The sequence below is a fragment of the Protopterus annectens genome, chromosome 6.part0, assembly GCF_019279795.1.
Source record: "Protopterus annectens isolate FY-2018-M chromosome 6.part0, PAN1.0, whole genome shotgun sequence".
NCBI classification, from domain to species: domain Eukaryota; kingdom Metazoa; phylum Chordata; order Ceratodontiformes; family Protopteridae; genus Protopterus; species Protopterus annectens.
In genome coordinates, this window is record NC_056737.1 from 1,365,089,376 (window position 1) to 1,365,110,550 (window position 21,175).

General features: G+C 40.6%; 1 protein-coding gene across 1 annotated transcript in view; it reads right to left on the reverse strand.

Annotated features, from left to right (window-relative positions):
- Window positions 1–21,175, reverse strand: part of ITGB5 (integrin subunit beta 5) — a 1,724,339-nt gene that overhangs the window by 1,023,363 nt on the left and 679,801 nt on the right. The window contains exon 6 of the mRNA XM_044074928.1: window positions 6,577–6,738. Coding sequence (XP_043930863.1) covers window positions 6,577–6,738 — 162 coding nt within the window. The remainder of the gene's footprint in view (window positions 1–6,576; window positions 6,739–21,175) is intronic.

Genomic DNA, 21,175 nt, shown 5'->3' on the forward strand with positions numbered 1-21,175 from the left:
ATGAGGAAGGACAATTGCAAAGCAAGGAAAATAGTTAAGTATAGCAACCACAGCTAAGCTCCAAAACATCTGGGAAAGCAAGCAAAAAGAGGAGAAGGCGGAGAGTGCTTTTCAGTAATGCAAACAGAAATTTAAGAATACTGAAACTATAAAAAAGTAGACTTCCTTTAAATGGGTTCTGGTTACCCCACTAAATGAGCTCTCCCATTTCTATAGAATGGTTACAAAAGCCTGGGAAATTAAGTACAAATCAGGGTGATTTTTAGTTGTCCGTCTGAAACAGAGAAGGACTTTTGGCACTACAACCGTTATCACCAGGCCACAAAGCAGAGGGATTTTAGCACAGACTCACAGGAATACTAGAAAGAACCATATTCCATGAAGCCCCAGGGTCAGGAGCAATTACTGATTTTTTTTTTAACAATGTAACCCTTACAAAACAGGAAGAAGCAGATGCTCAAGCTTCATTATGTCCAGTTAGTCTAGAGGACATTTCATATGTCATAAAGTAACCTCCCTCTGGAAAAGCAACAGGCACAGAAGGCTGTGAATAGACATCTACAGAGCCCTCATAACCCTGAAATTAAACCCTCTGCAGCCACTATTTAAGGTACTCATGAAGTCAACCCCCTGCTTTCCTCAAAAAAATAACTGTTATAGTGTTCCCTAAACCAAGCAAACACAACACTAACTGCAAATTACAGGCTAATTCTGCTAACAGTAAAGTCAATACATTGACCCTGCAAATGTAGTGACTTTTACCAAAACTGGTACACCCAAATTAGGAAGGGTGTGTAAAGAGGAAGCTGAGTACAGATCACCTCAGACAACTACTAAATACCCTACAGACACCAACATTAGTTCTCCTAGTGCTATCTTCATAGCATTCAAGAAGGCATTCAACTCAATAGTCCGGCGATATCTGTGAGAGACCTTTCAGGCATTTAGAATACCCTTAGCATTTAGACTTGTGGTGCCCCAAACCCCAATACTAATGGTAATGACCAACTTCTTAATCTTTCCACCTTTTCCTCTTTGAAAGGCCACTAGACAGAGATGACCACTACCCCATACTGTTTCTGCTAGCAATCAACCTCCCTGGCTCAAGTAATAAAGCAGAATGAGAAAATACATAGATGAAAATGGCATGTCTTTCAAGTGAAAATACTTTTGTTTGCAGATGTATGCGTACAGTTCACAGAACAGCTGAAACCATGCAGTTCTGGAACACTTTTTAAGGCTATCCAGATTCAAACTTAACATGGGCAAAATGGAAACCTTATAGATAAATAAAGAAATAGAGCAGAGGAGATGATGGTAGGGGCTTAGAAAGACCCTTTCATGAGTGCACCACACCCACCTGCTTTTTAGGAACAGTGTTGCAGAGAAGCTACTTAAAATGAATGCGCCTGATTATGGCCCAGTCTGGCATGACCTATATATATTGTTTCACTCATGGAAGGTCCCTGCACCTGTCATTTCTGGGCAGACATGCAGCATGAAAATGATATCCCTTCAGAATATCTGTTTTACAAGGACTCTTTCTACCCCCCCCATCACAATGGGTACAAAGAATAAACCAACCCTTCATACAGTACAGCTAGTAAAGGAAAACAAAAGCAGCTAGGTGTGCAAATATGTGCTTCACACTTTGCAAAGAAAATTGAGAATAGGCCTAGGCGAACATGGTACTTATTTACTGTACTTAGGTTCATAGGTGTTTACTAGCAAATGACCACAAGGACATTTTTAAGCCTAGTCATGCATCCCAAATGTCTGACAAGTTCTGGTATCCTCGATAATTGTAAGCAGGGGCTTGGGGGATGAAACATTTACAAGCAGAGGCCTTAGAAATGATCCATTTACAGGCTGCCTGTGTCCATTAGAGACACAGGTGGCAAACCAGAGATGAATTTCCTGTTTTCCATCCAGTTGTCAGAGTTACACTTGAATTGGGTTAGGGAGGAACTCTGCTTCACATGGATGGGGAGCGAGCCTGTTCCAGAAACAGCGTATTCTCTGGGCTACATACCTGCCTCTCCAGCAGGTCCTAGTTATATCACAGACAAAGTCTAAGTCTTTACAATGGCCAATTCTGGTGCTGCTTTTTGCAGATATACAGCAGGTCCGTCAGAGCGGGGTTGGCAATGCCTTGTATGCCAGGCACAGATTGACCCTGAACAGTCTGTAGAAGACAGAATACAGGGATAGGGCCTTTAGGCGGTCTGTACAGGACATATTATTTATGCTCTGTATTCTTTTAGTGAGGAACCTCTGTGGACATTCCAATCATTGGATATGCTTGGTTAGGTACATACCAATGGGGGCACTGTACTCAATGATAGGCTTGATGTATTCTGAATACAGTGGAACAATGACTTCCTTGGACCTAGATGTCACATCTTTGTTTATAAGTTGCGCAACACAGAATGATTTCCTCCCTACTGTAGACATGTGGTGGTCAAAGACTAGATTACTGTCTATGTGTGTCCCCAAGTCCCTGTCTACTGGGTCTTCCTGAAGGATACTTTTATACATTTATTGGCATTTAGTTTTAGTCCATGGCTCTGACACCAGTTGTTTGTCTGTGTCAGCCCTTCCTGGATAACATTTGTGTTAGTGTGGGATTCAATGACAGCTCTTAATTTGCAATCATCTGCAAGTTTAGTCAGCTAGAGGCCATTGACATTGGCCTTGACATCAGACAAGTAGATACCAAAAAGAAGCGATCCCAGAACCAATCCCTGAGGGACTCCTCTTGTAACTGGCCTCTGTTAAGTTTATTCTCCCATTCTAACTTTCTGGGTCCTGTCTGCAAGCCAGCTGGCTATCTACTGGGTGACAAAAGGGTTTGCAGCTAACCTCTTGAGTCTGTCAACAATGCCCAAGTGGGGTATTTTGTCAAATGCCTTGGCCAGGTCAAGGTAGGCAATGTGAGGCACTTTGCCCTCATCCATTGCTTTGGTGACCTCAAGAAATTCACCAAGTTGAGTAGGCATGACTTGCCCTTGATGAAACCAAATTGGGTTGGGTCCAGTGTCTGGAGGTTTACTATGTCATTATCGATCATTTCCATGAAAATTCTTTCCATGGCTTTCCAGAAATATGCAAAAAAAAAACAGCAAAACTCCAGACAAAACTCCAAAGACTTACTACAGACAGTTAAGTGCTTTCATCCCCAAGTGGGACTTCTTCATAACTCCCATTATTAAAACACAAACCATTTAAATACATCTCAAACTAATCATGTGGTATCCAGTAAACCAATCAGTTTGATAAAACAATAAAACACTTAAGATTGTGTACATATAACCTAGTGTTTAAACTAAAACACAAATACATAAAACAGTATAAAAACAGATACAAATGTCCCTGAACTATATATGGATTCATATTAGAACAGACCCTTAATTTATTAGATATTAAATGTATGTTTATATAACACCAATTCTAAAAATAATAAATATAAATAATATCTGTTCTAAAAGAACTACTAAACATATAAACTTTTTAACTTTAATAAATGTTTAATAGAGCAGGCTTCTGTTGTAGTTATTAGTTGAATTCTTGTTCGTCTGATCTTTCCATGGCTTTGCATATAAGACTAGTGAGACATACGGATCTGTAGTTTCCAAGGTCTGCAGACGGCCTACCTTTGTGCAGAGGTATGACTACTGCTGTTCTCCATTCATGACGCATGAAGCTTGTTTACAGGCTACAGTTAAACATTCCAGAGGGCCTTACAGGTCATGTAATACAAAACTGTAATAACAGTCAATCACCTACCTGCCCCCGCACACACACAACGTAATGCAGTCAAATCAAAAACACTCAAGTATGCACTTAACAAATATAACAAGCAGCGATATCTAAAGGTTTCGCTCTCAGTTGTAGGATCCCAGCTAGGAGACTTTTTCAAACAGAAGGCAGTTTTGTTGCAGGTGTCTTAGGAGCACTACACTGAGTTAATCGTACACCCCAGCTCTGCATGAAATGCAGAAGCTGCATTATAGGAAAAGGGGTACTGAAGAAATATCAGCATACCAAGGCTTACAGTATGGACTATTCTGCCAGATCCATCTATTAAACCTGTTAAAAACACCCCACAATTGAAGGACTACTTAACTATATTTACACACTGAGATGTGGACAATTCCCTGGAACCTAGAGTGGTGATAGGGAGCATCTGCAAAAACTAGCAAGCCCCAGCACCAGATATACCTCACTAATTCAGGACTTGCCCATCAGATGAGTAACTTGATAACTAGTGCTCTCCTTAGTGCAACGTACCTTAGGTACCAGGGTACAACGTACCTTAGGTACCAGGGTACAACGTACCTTAGGTACCAGGGTACAACGTACCTTAGGTACCAGGTACAATGTACCTTAGGTACCAGGGTCCGCAACGCAGTCGGCACTTTAATATCTGTTTTACACACTGTAGTGGAAGTATTCAAACTAGAAAGAAATGGTTCCTACAACTCTTTGTCACAGCTCACCTTCATCTACCATTACAATGGAAGTCCTCACCTGTCCACATATATAGTCAAGCAGATTTCTTTCAGAGGGGAGAAAGAGTCCCACTCCAATAAAGTGTCTTTCAGTTTAATCAATAGTAACAATTTTCCCATCTTACTGCTCTATGAAAATCTGCAATTGACTGCATGCCAGCTAGCAGATAAGATCAGTGAGGGCCTAACTACCATACCTCTTAACTGTCCTGATTTTTGCAAAAAGCCCAATTTTTGGCTCATAATTTTGGTATGTTCCTCATGAAATTTGTGATTTTCTGGCAAATCACTGAGGGTTGAAGTCACCAAGTAGAGACACATTTGAGTTTCAGACGTTATATGCTTTAGATTAGAAAATGCATACTAACACAAATCCAGTTATTCTAGCAACTTTCTAAGTTGATAAGAGCAATATTTAAAATCTGAGCCTATTTTGGGGTTTTTAATCCCCTATTACTTTAGGGTTTGTCCAGATGTCTTACACTAAAAGGTATGCTAACTACGAATAGGCTAAAGGTCCAAGAGGATGGAATACAACTTAATAGCTAATCTGGCCACTACACCATGATGCTGAAGAAGAACAGATCTATACTATTTTTAGAGAGTTACTGGTAAGGAATGTATCAGTGGCAATGACGTAGGATGGTAATCAGGTTTATGGGACTTGGCAACCACTTCTCAGACTGCATTGAGAACCAGTAAATACACAGCTGCTTATACACTGCTGCTTCACATGTGAATTTCACCGCTTTATTCAATATTGTGAATGTAAATAGGCCAATTAAGGTAGTCATAAGTATGCAGAGACTGATGTTATATTTTATTGCAGATATTGCTACCTAAAAAGACAAATCTTATCACATCAATGCAGATGACTATGAATATAAAACTGTCAACCAAGGCAGAAATAAGTATGCAACAATGATACCTTTTGTTGGTAATGGTGTTTGAAAAATAGAAATTATACCCACATCAATGCAGAAGACAAGGTTTCACTTTGTCACCAAAATAAAAGCTTCTTGTTGTGGAACTTTAAGTTGCATTTTGTGTCATATTAAGGCGTTTGTGTCATTTTAAGGTGTTTCAGACATAGCATCACAATTTGTTGTAACAATTAAAACAGTTCTGGTTGTACAACTGACACATTTGCAATTTTTCATTTTTTTTTGTTAGTATAGGACATAACTGCCCTAACAGGAAATGCTTTCCAAAGTAGCACGTGGTAACCCTATTCTAAAATATGTATTCTGTTTGATAACACTATTCCTGAAACAAATGCCACCTTCCCACCTACTCTACACCAAATAAACAGTTCTCATAAGGGAATATTTATCCAAATTCTGTACTACAGGTCTGTTAAAAGCAGATTACCTTTGGGCAGTAACTGGCATAGGCCTTTTTAATGTTACAATGTCCCAGAAACCCTATTTCCATGAGCTGCTTATCTTATTCTGATACTGCATTCTGCTCATCTGTTCCTTTATGTCCTGGTCCAATGGACTATCGTGATTACCACTACTTAATCTGTGTTATATAATATATAACTTATTAGCTAAAGGGGATTTGCATGCTACTAAATGTGTGTCTTTCTACCAAAGGTGCAGCTAAGGTGGTACAAAGGGGGCAGGCACCCTGGGCACTAGGTATTAGGGGGCCTGATCATCAGATGTGAATTAGTCAGTAGTGCAGTATTGGCATTTAGAAATGAATGCCGATAATGCATTTGCTGTCAGGGACAAAGCACTTCAGTTCTTGTATGTATTGCAGTTGACTAGAGTTCTAAAAGGTGAAAGAGCTTTTTTTAATGGTCCTCAGAGAGGACTTTTTCCCTTTGCTCCTCAACTGCACAAACTGTGGAATGGCACAGTGTGCCAGAATAGCTAGTAATGGCTCTTTTTTGTGCAGTTGTGCCTTGGATCTTGTTGATCCACAGTCCTATACCCTTCATCATCAAGGTACCTGCCCTAAATAAAAAAAAAAAAAAAAAGAAGTAAGAAATGAATACATTAAATTAATTAATACACTGACTGAAAGATATCAAAACAGCACCAGATTCACTTTGTACCATTGTTGTGGAAGCACTGTATTCATTCTTTTCATTCAAGTAGCAGTTTCCATCATGAGGTTGTACCAGTCCTCCCAGCCGGCCATCTAGGGCAAGGTGTGGGACATCATCTGTAGTGAACACCAACAAGTGAGAAGCCTCCTTCCTCCAACCAATCTTCTCCTGTGGAGAGCAAATAAAGGGGAAATCAAACCCCATGCCACTAAGTAAAAGCAAACTTTGATTACTATCTTTTGAACAACAAAGTTTTTTAAATGCTAATGAGCATCAGGAAATTCAATGATACATTATTTTAGAATGCTTGTTAGAAGAGAACTGTCCTTTAAAGCCAGTTAAGTTTTTTTGTCTCTATGACACTGATAAACTCTGAGCAGATTAAAACATCAGAAACATTGTGCCTACTTACAGTTAAAGGCTAATGTTGTTTTATCCTAAAAAGGGGATGAGTTTTAAAGAAAAGGATTAAAGAATATTATTTGGTGATGCATACAAATACAAATGTTCTGTTTACCTGCCAGCACTACGCATACAGATATTTTTTTCCCCTGAGATTAGTCCTGCACACTTAAGCAGTTACAGTTCAAATGGTTGAAAATGGAATGTTTCTCCACTGGCAATGCTATTTAAACATGCAATAAACAGTTAAACTTCCCACTGCTTGGCTACATTTTTGGCTATGCTTGACAAATAAACACTTCACATCTGGCTTGGAAGCTGTATGGATTATCCAAGCAGTGATGCAAATGTTAGTCATCAGTCCCAGTATTTAAAAATATGTGGACTGGTGGCAAAGAATCCAGACTTCCAGACACAAAATCTGGCATCAACGGGGCTGACATCTGCAAATAGGAACCTATTGGTGTGTGTGTGGGGGGGGGTCAACACTTAAGCAGTCTGGGACAGACAACAATCTGCCCACCTCAATCCAGCCAGTCACATACTTGGAAAACCAAGAGTTGAGATCTTAATAAGTCATCTGGGCCTGTAGGCATAGCAATGCAACCCTCCACCCCCCCCCAGTTCACCCAATTCCTGGCTAGAAGCAGTAGCTACATTTTCCCATGCCTGCTAATGCAGGACAGACAGCCTACTTCTTAAGCACCCTCCAAGATTAAAAACAATACAACTATATACTATTAGCCATTCTGTGTCAGCTGCAGCAGTGTAACAATGGAATTCCAAACAAATCTGTAAGCATTATTCAAAGAAGAAGCTAACCGTTCATAATATGCTGTAAGTAATTATTCCAGGCAAATACTGTCTATGACACTGAGCTTGAATTAAGGTAGAGCTTGAATTTTGTGAAATACATGAATTAATACCTGCATTTAACAGCAACAACTCACTGGTGGTGCCTTTGAGGTGCACATAAACTTAGATGCAAATAAAGATGATTATAGAAAGAAAAACAATAAGAACGATGATCAGCACTGGGCTTCATGCAAGATGGTGTGGGTGCACAGGAAAATGCAAAATGACTAAGATACTTGTGCTGTATCTCCGAACATGGTAAAACAAAACAAACAGAAAACAATTATAACACCCCCGCCACTCCACTAGCAGCAGATTAACTATCCATTTTTAAAATAAAGCCCAATTCGCTTGTAGCCCCTTCCCATCCCCCAGCAGTTCCCAAAGTTTAGAGCACTTAAAATGCCAACGGATTAGACGGATTTGCACGTCACTCAAGGCTTTAACCTTAAATTTCCTCTGTGGCTGAAGTAAGTAATGCATACTGCATTCAACTTTTGCATTTCATATGGGAACTGGTTTTCTTCAGTAAAAAACAAATCTTTCACATCATAAAAGCCTCATGTTCATTAAAAAAAGGACAAAAAGACAAAGCTTTCTCTTGTATCATGCAGGATATCAATATATGAATACACACACACACGCACACATATATATATATATATATATATATATATATATATATATATATATATATGTGTGTGTGTGTGTGTATATATATATATATATATATATATATATATATATATATATATATATATATATATATTTTACATTTGTTTACTGGGTTAGTCCATCTGAGCTAGTAGCTCATTTTCAGAGGAGACCCAGGTAGAAAAACTCCTCAGTGAGTTACAATTTAAACAGCACACGCAGTAACAAAAATACATTCAAGATTACAATTAATATAAGCATTGGATAAAAAAATCTGATGTAGATTTAAAAGTTTCATTGTATTAGTATTTAGTTTACAGTGGTAGTAAAGTCATAACGAGGACAGTAATCCTTCTCTGTGAGACTGATATTATCAAAAAGAACAAAACTGATGTCTAAGATGGATTAAAAAAAACAGTAGGTAATATAGCATATGATGCAACAATCTGAGGTATGTTGAAAGGTTACATACTGTTTGTTCAAAGTTTATGCTGGCAAAAAAGAAGAGGTGAGAGGGTATTTGGAGATTAGTATTAGAGCAAGAATCAATGAAACAGAGCTTGTTTTGTATGGTATGAAACCAATAGATGAGAAGGAGAAGTTAGATGTAGAAGGGAGATGAGAGACGGGAGGTAAAGTCTGGAGAAGGTAGGATAGAAGGTAAGATTAGAGGAAAAATGCAGGTAAAAAATTTGCTAGGGTCAAAAGGGATGAGAGAGGTAAAGTAGTGGGAGGGTGTAGCAATGAGGGACTGAGGAGAGAAGGAATTATTGGAAGCCGGGAAAAAGTGGTTCAGTGGGGATAAGTGCAACGGTAAGACCAGTTTTTCTTTAGGTAATCTTGTGTGACAGTTTTAAATTGTTAAGGGTGTTTAAGGGACCTAATTTCTAAGGGGATTTGGTTCCAGGATGTGGCAGGTTTATAATTACAGAGGAGGCAGCCAATTTTGGTCTTGGGTTTATAAATCTGTAGCAGGTCCTGGTCACAGCTACGTAGAGGCCTCATAGGTGAATTTGGATATAATAGAGGTGAGGCTGGGACAGAATGAGGGCAGGTATAGTATTGAGTGAATAATCTGGAGTTGATATAGTAGTAGCAAGTGGGGAAGTTCTATCCAGTTTAGTTGCTTAAGGGATAGGCAGTGGTGAGACATAGGTTTGGTTAGCAGCGAATCTGGCCACCTTATTGTAGGTAGTTTCTAGTTTGGTGAGGAGTGAGGTATTCAGATTTGTGAGTATGTGACAGCTGTATTATAGAGAAGGAAGAAGAAATGCATGTGAGAGAGTAATTTTAGCTCTGTTTGTTAAGTATTTTTTATTGCAATAGAGTCCTAGTTCCTGGCATGTCTTTTTGATACAACTAATCACATGTAGAGCGAACTTAAGTTAGTCATCTATTATGACTCCTAGCAGTTTTGTGTTCGGTTCGACTGTGATAGTTGTGTTGTTGCTAGATAGTATAGCAAAAGTAGACTTGAGATTCTTGGGGAGAAAGAGTAAGAGCTTAGTTTTCTTAGGGTTGAGAATAAGTTTATTGTCACTGAGCCATGTCTCTATGGTGTTAAACGAAGTCTGGGTAGTAGAGTGGAGGTCAGAGGGATTGTCAGCAATGGTAATAACAGTGGAGTCATCTGCATACCGTATAAGTGATGACTGGGGGCAAGAGGTATGTAGTAGATTAGTAAAAATATTAAAGAATAGCGGCCCAAGGATAGATCCTTGGGGACTCCCATTTCCACTGTGATGGGGGGGATAGAGCAGAGAGCCATTTGACAGATTGCTGGCGATTTGAGAGGTAGCTAGAAAACCAGGAGATGGCAGAAGAAGAGAAAATGAGGTATGATAGTTTAGCCAGAAGAAGACGATGGGAAATGTTGTCAAAGGCTTTAGAGATGTCCAGGAATAGACAGGAGACAAGTTTGTTGTTGTCACGAGCAGGACATATGGTACTGATGAAGGATATTAGTGCAGTTGTGGTACTATGTTTGGGGTGAAACTCATGTTGAGTGGGTGTAAGTAGGTTTTCCTGAAGTAGATAGTGCATAACCTGATTGTGAATACAGTTTTCTAAAATTTTATAAATATACATATACACACACACACACACACACACACACACACACACACACACACACACACACACACACACACTCACACTCACACTCACACTCACACTCACATTACAAGTTACACACAGTTTACAGGCTCCAGTTACAAGCATAAATATATATACATGTACATATATATTTATTTATTATTTATTTTACATTTGTTGACAGGGATAGTCCAACTGAATACAAGTCCATTTTCAGTGGAGGCCCAGGGTGAAAAGCTCCAATGTAGAACATACAGTAAAAATCACAAAATCATTACAAGTTACACACAGTTTACAGGCTCCAGTTGAGCAAGCAGGTAATATATTCATACATTTTTAAAATAGTGTTGACACATTGACTAGGCCATGTAACATGATTACAGACTATAGAGGAGGATCTAGTCGGGTTTTGAACAAGGACATAGCCAATGAGTTTTAAAGTATAGCTTGAGGCTTTTTTTGAACTGAGTAAGAGATGGTTCAAGAATAAGACCAGCAGGAAGAGAGTTCCAAGTTTTGCCAACAGAGTTAGCAAACAGAGAGTCCCCAGCAGAGTTGTTGATTTTGGCTGTTTGAACCAGAAGTTTATTAGAAGAGCGAAGTGACCTCAGGTTGCTATAAGGGGTGATGACATTTTTAAGTGCAGGCGTATTATCAAGGTGGTTGAGAACTTTATGAGTAATTGTAAGCTGGTTGTACTGAAGTAGGCTAGGCCATTCTTGCCACCTCAGAAGATTTAGGTTGTGACAGTGGTGCCTGCTGCAAATCCAGCAATATGGTTATAACAGCTGGAGAGTTTGCTAAGAGTGGATTTGTTCAAATTACTGACTAGAGAGGAGGCATAGAGAAGAGTGGAGAATAGATGGGAATGAGTAATAGTAGTCCTAGCAAATGGCGTAAGGAAAGCTTTGATCTTATAAAGGGAGACAATTTTTTTGTTAATGGTTTTGACAGTTTGATTGACATGATTATCAAATTTGAGGGTGTTGTCTACTATGATGCTTAAGGGTGTGGTTTGTGCATCTGGGGAGAAAATTTTACTATTATTAGATTTTATGGTAAAGAGTAGTGAGGAAGACTTACAAGTGGGGGAGAAAAGAAGCAACTTTATTTTGTTAGTGTTTAATATCAGCTGACGGTTAGAGATCCAGTTTTCAACTATATTGAAAGTATTCTGGGTTAATGTCATTAGATCTGTCAGGGAAATCAAGGTGGAGTCATCCGCATATTGGATACAGGTAGCATTCGGGATGACAGTGGGAAGGTCATTAATAAAGAGAGAAAAGAAAGGGTCCTAGTATGGAGCCCTGGGGGACACCTAGGGTGACGGGTAGACGGGTTGATAGTTTGCCCTGTCATATGACAGCTTGTTGTGTACCACACAGGTAAGAGTGGAACCATTCATAGGTTCATACTAGGCTATCTGCCCCTAGGGCATTTATAAGCCTAGCCAGAGTGTGTTTGGCTTTCGCCACCCATTTTAAATGAATTTTGCTATGCCCTTTTTTGAGGTTAGTATACTGTGCCTCTGTCGAACAGTGACACAGAAGTGATACCCGGGGTAAACCTATGATCTCCCATCCACTCATCAAGATTCCTCTTGAAGAGAGTCAATGAGGGACTCTGCCTAACCTGGACTGGGATTTTATTCCAGAGTGAAGGGAGCCTCTGGGTTATGAATCTGTCCCTCTAGCATGCCCTATTTATTTCAGTGCTGAGGTTCAAGTCTCTCGAGCGCATAGCTCGATGGGATTTGGATTTTCTGAGGTGCAGCATGTCCATTAATTCCGGGTTGGACATGGCTTTATACGTCAGGCACAGATCGCCTCTGAGCAGGCGGTATGCCACTGAATAGAGCTGGAGTTTCTTTAACCGGGAAGCATACGGCATCTGTTTGAACCCTTTGATCCTCTTGGTGAGGTACATCTGGCATCTTTCCAGTTGCTTCAGGTGTCTGGTAAGGTACATCCCAAAAGGGGCACTGTACTCAATTATGGGCCTGATGAGGGATGAGTAAAGAGGCACGATGACCTCCCCTGATCTAGATGTGAATCCCTTCATGATTAGGTGGGCTATACAAAACGTTTTTCTAACCACTTTGGCCACGTGGTTTTCAAATTAGAGATTGCTATCAACTTGGGTTCCCAGGTCCCTAATTACTTCTTCTGTACTTAATGGATTACCACCTATGTGGTAATTTTTGGGCACTTTGTTTTTGCCAAAGGGGATGACTATACACTTTTTGGTGTTTAGCTTGAGGCCATGGCTCTGGCACCAGTTGTCTGTTTCTATGAGGCCCTTTTGTAGGATGCTTGTGTCGGCTGGAGAGTCGATTATGGTGCCTAGTTTGCAGTCATCTGTGAACTTGGTCAGCCACAGTCCTTCCATGTTGGCCTGTACCTCCGAGAAATATATACCAAACAAGAGAGGTCCCAGGACTTGAACCTTGTGGGACGCCACTTGTAACTGGTTTGGAGTCTGACATGGCTCCCGCAATTCTAACCATGTGGGTTCTGTCCTTGAGCCAGTTTGCAACCCATCTAGTGACATAGGGGTTTATATTTAAGCTGGTGAGCTTATCTATAATGCCCGAGTGGGGTATTGTATCAAAGGCTTTTGCGAGGTCCAGGTAGGCTGTGTGGACCACCTTCCCTCGTCAATGGCCTTGGTGACTGTTTCAAAGAAATCGACCAGGTTTAAGAGGCAGGATCTGCCCTTAACAAAGCCGAACTGGGTAGGATCCAGTGTCTGTAGGTCCCCAATATCTTTATTTATGAGGTCCATGATGATCCTTTCCATAGCTTTGCAGACCAAGCTAGTCTGGCTTATGGGGCGATAGTTTCCAGGATCCGTTGAGGCACCACCTTTGTGGAGAGGAACCACTGTTGCTGTACGCCACTCTTTGGGTACATATCCTGTAGTAAGGCTGAGACTGAACAGTAGTTTTATGTTTGGGTTTAGCTCTTCTTGGAGTTCATGTAGGACGCAGCCATGACACGGTATGGTCCCACTGATGCTGTGTTTTTTGCTTTGGAGCGGGCGGCTCTTACCTGAGCATCTGAGATGTCAGGGGGGCAGCACTCTGCTGGGATAGATATTTGCTCTTTTGGTGGGGGTTTGCTGAACCTGTCAGCTAAAATGTTGGCAATGTCTGTGGGTTCGGTGTATTTTTTGTCATTTTGGACTAATTCTGAGCATATCTGGGAATTCCCACCCAGTTTCCTAACATAACTAAATAAAGCCTTGTGATTATCCTTAGTGTCCTGTGCAATTTTTCTCTCGAAGCTGGCCTTAGACGACTTTATGAGTGCCCGTAGTTTTTTGCTAATACTGATCAGAGATGCCTTCCCTTGTTGGGATTTTGCTCCATCATGTAATAGCTTCCTCCTTCTATTGTATAGTTTGTACATTGAAGCACATGGCTATTTATTGAGAATGCCTTAAGAGTGTGCATGAGTATTTGGTGGTTGACCATATCAAAGGCCTTGGAGAGATCTAAAGTGAGGGCTGAGGAAAGCCTGCTATTATTTTGGTTATGGTTTATGGTGTTAGAGAAGGATAGGAGGGCTGAGGTGGTACTGTGGTGTGGATTAAAACTGTGGTGAGAGTTAGCCAACAGCTTACTTTGGGTAAGACAATGCATAAGTTGTTTATGTACACACTTCTTCATAATTTTAGCCAATGGTGACAGAATAGCTATGGGTCTAAAGTCTGACAGTTTGAAGGAGTTGCCTCCTTTGTGGAGTGGTATTACATGAGATATTTTCCAAATGGAAATTCCTTAGGTCTAATGGCTTGCCAGTGAGCAGACTTCAACTGCTGATGAGCACCTGTGTCCTGATGGGAGACTAGTAATTTAAAGATGGCTCCATAAACAGCAGGAATCTAATATAGACTTAGTATTGGGGGTGGGGGTAGCAAAAGGGTGTGAACCAGGTGCAATGCAAAGAAACTAACCAAACCAGAGAGGCAAGCAGTGGAAAACTATGAGTGAAGGCCTCAGAGAGGGGAGTAGTAATACAAACTCTACTTGTAAAATGAAAGAGAAAAGAGACAGCAAAGTTTATTAAGGTTGGTAGTGTGTCTTCACATTGATTTGCTTATTAGTAGCCAGTTATTGCACAGATTAGAGTAGGGAGATACATTAGCAATGAAGGGGAATGTATAGAGATGCAAATAAACAGGCAGGGCTCAAGTGATACAAAACTAAGGTAAACAGCACTGAAAGGGCTGCTTGAGGATTAAGTTTTAATCACAGAGAATAGGAAGGACCTGAATTAAGTGTATACTGTCTAGTGGACCATTAGGATTACTACACAAGCTGGGGGCGGACACAAGGCTCAAACAGTCAATGCTATTAGCACACTGAGAACTACTACGTAACACAGCTAATGTTACAGCTTCACTATCATAACACATACATGCAGAGACATGGGTGGACTGACCCTGCTCTTCAGGTTCAAAGGGTATATCCTTGGTTTAGTTTTGCAGTACTGACGTCTTCCTAGACTGTATGGGTGGGGTGGTAGTCACTGACTGCAGAGCTGCCCGAGTGTGCTGTGAAGAGAGAGAGAAAAAGAGAGGATGAAGCTAGTAGAATGAGACAAAGATAGGTTAAAGGATGTAATGAGGAGACAGGAGGTTGTTAAAAGATATAGGTCTGAGGGCAGAGTGGAGAGAGCATGAGAGAAACAATAGATAGCAGGAGAACAGATGCTACTGCAAAAGTTTGAGGGTATTTTAACAGCTAACACATCACAGTGCCATAACTTTGTTTGGAAACAAGTTAATAAATCATGCACAATACATTAGCAGCCAATTACCCTGTGCATAGAAGAAAAAGTAAAATGAACACTTAACAGTATACATATATATATATATATATATATATATATATATATATATATATATATTAATGTCCATCTTGGGCAGAACAGTGGATAGCGTTGCGGTCTTTATTTATTTAACATTTGCTGACCAGAAAGTCCGACTAGGACAGAGCCTATTTTCAGGATTAGCCCAGGGAGAAACTCTCCAGATGCATGTCTTTGGAATGTGGGAGGAAACCGGAGTACTTGGAAGAAACCCACGTGAATGCAGGGAGCACATAAGACACCCCAGCCGAGAATCGAACCAGAGAACCTCTTGCTGTGAGATGACAATTTTAACCGCTGCACCACTGCACCGCCCTAAACAAACAGGCCTTACAGAATGAGGGTTCCCAGTTTGATTCTCAGCTGGGGTGCCTTCTGTGAGGAGTCTGTATGTCCTCCCTGTGTTCAAATGGGTTTCCTCCAGGTTCTCTGGTTTCCTCCCACATTCTAATGACATGCAGTAGGTGGACTGGACGCTCTAAATTAGTAAGTGCAAGTGTGTGGTGTGGAAGAACTACTATGGCAGGGCTAGTCACCCAGCAGTGTAAACCTTGGCTCTAGATGACTGTCACTGTTCAAGTGACACCCTGACCCCATGTGCAAAAATGGGAAAAAAGGGTTGTGGACAGATGATGGATACACACACACACACACACACACCATATATATTATATATGTATGCGTGTATATATATTAGGATACTTACATTACACTGAAAAGTTCTTTCATCTAATTAAGGAAAAGCCACTACAGCTTTCAAGCATTAAAAGCTTTTCCTGAGTGAGACTGAGCAAGGATGGGGAAATTTTCCTCTTCTCCACTGTAGTGCAATCTCTGACACACACATGCACGCACACACACACACACACACATATATATATATATATATATATATATATATAGATAGATAGATATAGATATATTTATATTTATATTTATATAGCTATATAGATATAGATATTAGGGTGCAGGCCCTCTTGCAAAAAAATATATTTTCTTTCTTTTTTTTTCAATTTTGGAGGTTCGGATATTCGTGTTCAATCATCTATAGTTTGGTGCTAAGACATTTTGATGAAAATTAAAACATAGGTTCATCAGTGTGTACTAGGCTAATGGCCACAAGAGTCTTTTAAGCATGTCTATGCATCCTAAGTCTTGAGGATGACATAATGGTTAAGGTGTTTACCTTAAAGACACAAGGTGGAGGGTTTGCTTCTCACATGGGGTAACTGGCTAGGCTTCAAATGGCAGTTAGCCTAGTACTAATCTATGAACCAACTATGAACCAACAAGTTCTGGTACCCTTGGTAGGTGTAGGCAGGGGTTTGGGAGGTGAAACATTTACAAGCAGGGGCCTGAGAGGTGAGCCATTCACAGACTGCCTGTGTCCATTAGAGACAAAGCTGCCAAACCAAGGATGAATGCCATCCAGTTGTCCAAGTTGCACTTGAATTAGGTTAGAGAGGAACTCTACTTCACGTGGATGGGGAACCTGTTCTAGAGAAGGAGTAATCTCTGGGATACAAACTTGTAACTCCAGCAAGTCCTATTTATATTACAGGCAAGGCTTACATCTTTGGAATGGGTAATTCTGGTGGTGTTTGTTTTGTGGATTTTCAGGAGGTCTATCAAGGTGGGGACCAGAATGGTTTGAATGCCAGTTATAGACCTCCCCAGTCTGTAGGAAACAGAATACAGAGATAGGGCTTTGAGGTGGTCTGCATAGGCCATGTTACTTGCATTTATTATTCTTTCAGTGAGAAACCTTTGTGGATATTCCAATTGTTGGATGTGCCTAATTAGGTATACAACAAAGGGGCATTATACTCAATGATAGGTCTTACAAATGCTGAATTCAGTGGAAAAAATGACTTCTTTGGACCTAAATATCATTCTTTTGTTTATAAGTTATTCAGCAGAGAACAATTTCCTCACTTCCATACACACATGATGGTCAAAGGCTAGATAACTGTGTGCGTCTCCAAGTCCCTGACTACTGGGTTGACTCTTAGGGGTGTGTAGTCAATATAGCTAACAGTGGTGGATGACTTCTCAAAGGATACTCTAAATCATTTCTTGGCATTTAGTTTTAGTCTATGGCTCTGGCACCACTTATTTATCTGTTGGTCAGCCAGAGGTCTTTGATGTTGGCCTTGGCCTCAGAGAAGCAGTTGCCAAAAAGAAGTGGTACCGAGACTGATCGCTGAGGGACTCTGCTGGTGACTAACCTCTTTGTAGAGGTGGACTCCCTGATTTTAATTTCCTTGGTCCTGTCTGTGAGCCAGCTTGCTATCAACCAGGTGATGTAAGGGTTTATACCTAACCCCTTAAGTTTGCCAAAAATGCCTGGGTGGGGTTCTATGTCAAATACCTTGGCCAAATCAAGGTAGGCAGTGTGAACCATTTTGCCCTGGTCCACTGCTTTGGTGACCTTCTCAAAGTCCAGCAGGCTGAGTAGGCATGACCTGTCCTTGATGAATCCAAATTGCATTTGATACAGAGTCTGCATGTTTTATTATGTCATTACTGATAATTTTCATAATAATTATTTTCATGGCATTACATATGAGACTAGTGAGAAAATAATTGCACTTTATTCATCTGCTTTTACTGTATTTGCGTTTTTTCCTACTTTATTTTGCTTTTGTACTCAATTGTATTTATTCTGCTGCATTTATTACTGCTTGGTAGTAGCCAGATTAAATTGTAACTGTTATTCTAAGCTTTTTGGTTTAAGCACTTGGGCGTCAGACCAGTTGTTTTACATTAAGAAGGTTTGTGGTCTGCACTGTTGTGGCAGGACAGGTAGCTTACATTCTTCTAAATTGGGAATTGCTGATTGAAGGCTCAGTGTCTGTTATTCTAAAAGTGTATTAGTTCTGGTTTAAGCACTTGAGCTTCAGGCAAGTTATTTTACACTAGGAAGGTTTGTGGTCTGCATTCTTGTGAAAGGAGAGGCTAGAGTCTGCCCTTCTGAGCTGGGAATTTCTGGTTAAGGGCTTATTGTGCCTGCTTATTTTAACTATTTCTTTCTGAAATTGGTGTGCCTTGTTTGCTGTAGTATAGACTAGATTCAGGCCTGCTGAATCTAGCTTTGTTGTATAACCTGAGTACTAATCCAGGCCATCTTTTTTGGAGACGGTTCCCCTGCACCCTAGTGGTAGCAGTGTGCAGTTAGAACTTGTCTGATTGAAGACTGCTGGAACATGGCTCAGTTTTGAGCTTTTTTACTGGTTAATTGGGTAATTTGTTTAAATCAGTTTGCTCGTTTTCTACTGTTATATAAAAAACTGCATTGTATTCATCTGCTTTTACTGTATTTGTGCTTCTTTCTACTTTACTACTTTATTTTGCTTTTGCTGCCTGTTCTTAAAAGTACTTAATTGTATTTATTCTACTGCATTTATTACTGCTTGTTAGTAGCCTGATTAAATTGTAACTGTTATTCTAAGCCTTTGGTTTAAGCACCTGGGCTTCAAACCAGTTGTTTTACATTAAGACGGTTTGTTGTCTGCACTGTTGTGGCAGGACAGGTAGCTTACATCCTTCTAAGTTGGGGAGTTGCTGATTGAAGGCTTACTGTCTGTCATTATAAAAGTGTATTAGTTCTGGTTTAAGCACTTGGGCTTCGGGCCAGTTATTTTACATTAAGAAGGTGTAGTCTGCACTCTTGTGGGAGGAGAGAGTAGATTCTGCCCTTCTGAGCTGGGTGTTTCTAGTTAAAGGCTTATTATGCCTGCTTATCTGAATGGTTTCTTTCTGAAATTGGTACGCCTTGTTTGCTGTAGCAAATTCTAATTTCAGACCTGCTAAATCTAGCTTTGTTTGTATAACTTGAGCACTAATCCAGGCCATCTTTTTTTGGAGAAGGTTCCCCTGCACCTTAGTGACAGGAGTGTGCAGTTAGAACTTGTCTGACCGAAGACTGCTGGAATGGTGCTCAGTTTTTAGCTTTTTATTGGTTAATTGGTTAATTTGTTTAAATCAATTTGCTCATTTGCAACTGTTATATTAAAAAAAATGCACTTTATGCATTGCTGCTTAGCTAGGGTTAAACTATTCCCAGTGCCATAAAGTCTGCTCTTCAAATTTTCCCTTAGAACTAGCCAGTTTTTTAGTTTTAGCACTCAAATCTGTTTGACATCAGCAGTTGTTCAGAACTCATTGTAAGCATTAAATAAGTTACAAATTAGTACAGCACTCAACTTTCCTCACTTATCTAGAGGAAAACAGTTTTTAGTACTTAATAAATAAGCACCTATCCAGGCATGTCTAAGGGTCAGCTCCCGGTATTTTCTCCTGTTTACCTGATGAATCTGCGTATCTTTGGGCAATGCAGCAATTGCTTCATGTACACAGACAACCCTCTCCTCTTACCATTCAACACTACAACCTGTGAAAGATGCACTTATATACCCAAACTGGAAGCAAAGCTCTCTTCACCCAAGACTGGACTAGACAGTCAAGAGGAGAAGGTAAACACTTGCAGCATACCACACTCATCGCATAGTCCCTCAAAACCTACACCACCAAAGCATACACATAGAAACACAAAACACACACCTACATTCATGAAGGCTCTCAATAAAAATCTGCTCAAACAACAGAGACCTCCAAAGCAGAAACGCAAGCAACCTCCACCTCCCAACACATCCCAAATGACATATAGCCCACAAACTCAGTGTGCCATTCAACCACAGCCCATAAGGCATAACAATGTACCCAACACTCCAGTCATAGGTGACTCTACAGTCAGGCATACTGATGTTCCACTCACCAGGCTAAACAAGGAGAAAGTTAATGTCAGGTGCCTGTCGGGTGCCAGAATCCATCACATAACGCACGTACTCAGTTCACTCCACAAGAAGTACAAATATGACTCTGTCATTGTCCATGTTGGTGTGAATGACCTGAGATGAACCTCCCTGGTTTACATGAAAAGAGACATGGAGGAGCTCTCTGATCTTGTAGCCCAGGCAGGTATGACACTAGCCCTGAGTAGCATCCTGCCATCACCCAGAATTATACCACAGTACAAGGACAAAATGATTGACTTCAACAATTGGCTAAGCTTCTGGTGTCATTCTAATGGGATCCAGTATTTGTCTGCCTGGGATGACATGGTCGACAGACCATGATACTTTGCCAGTGATGGCCTGCACCTGTCGCCCTTGGGATTCCGGATACTGGCTAAGGCTCTTGTCACCCCTATAGTGCCTTTTTTAGGCAAGGTTCAAATGACAAATTTACCACCGTAACAAGTACAAGCAAGCAAAATCTGAGGGTAATGCTACTCAATGCTATAAGTCTAAACCTCAAAATGTACTCACTCGAGGCACTCCTTAAAATGGAGAACATCGACATCTGTGCAGTGACAGAGACCTGGTTCAAGACTCCAGAGAGCACCCCTGCATTACCAGGCTATAATTCATACCACACCTTTCGGCCACCTAACCTGGACCGAAACACTAAAGGCGGATGCGTGTCCATATTCATTAAGGATATCCACACCTCCAGGCTAACTGCTCAGCATAATGCATCCGAGATTATTCAAGTGCAACTACCTCTGGGAAAGACCGCAACCCAGTCTGTAGCTTGCTACGGATCCCCCACCATTCCCCACGATTACCACTCCTCATTTCTTGATACACTGGAAAATATTAGGGTACAACCCAACACCCTAATAATGGGTGATTTTAACTACCCCACCATTAACTGGGAAAACT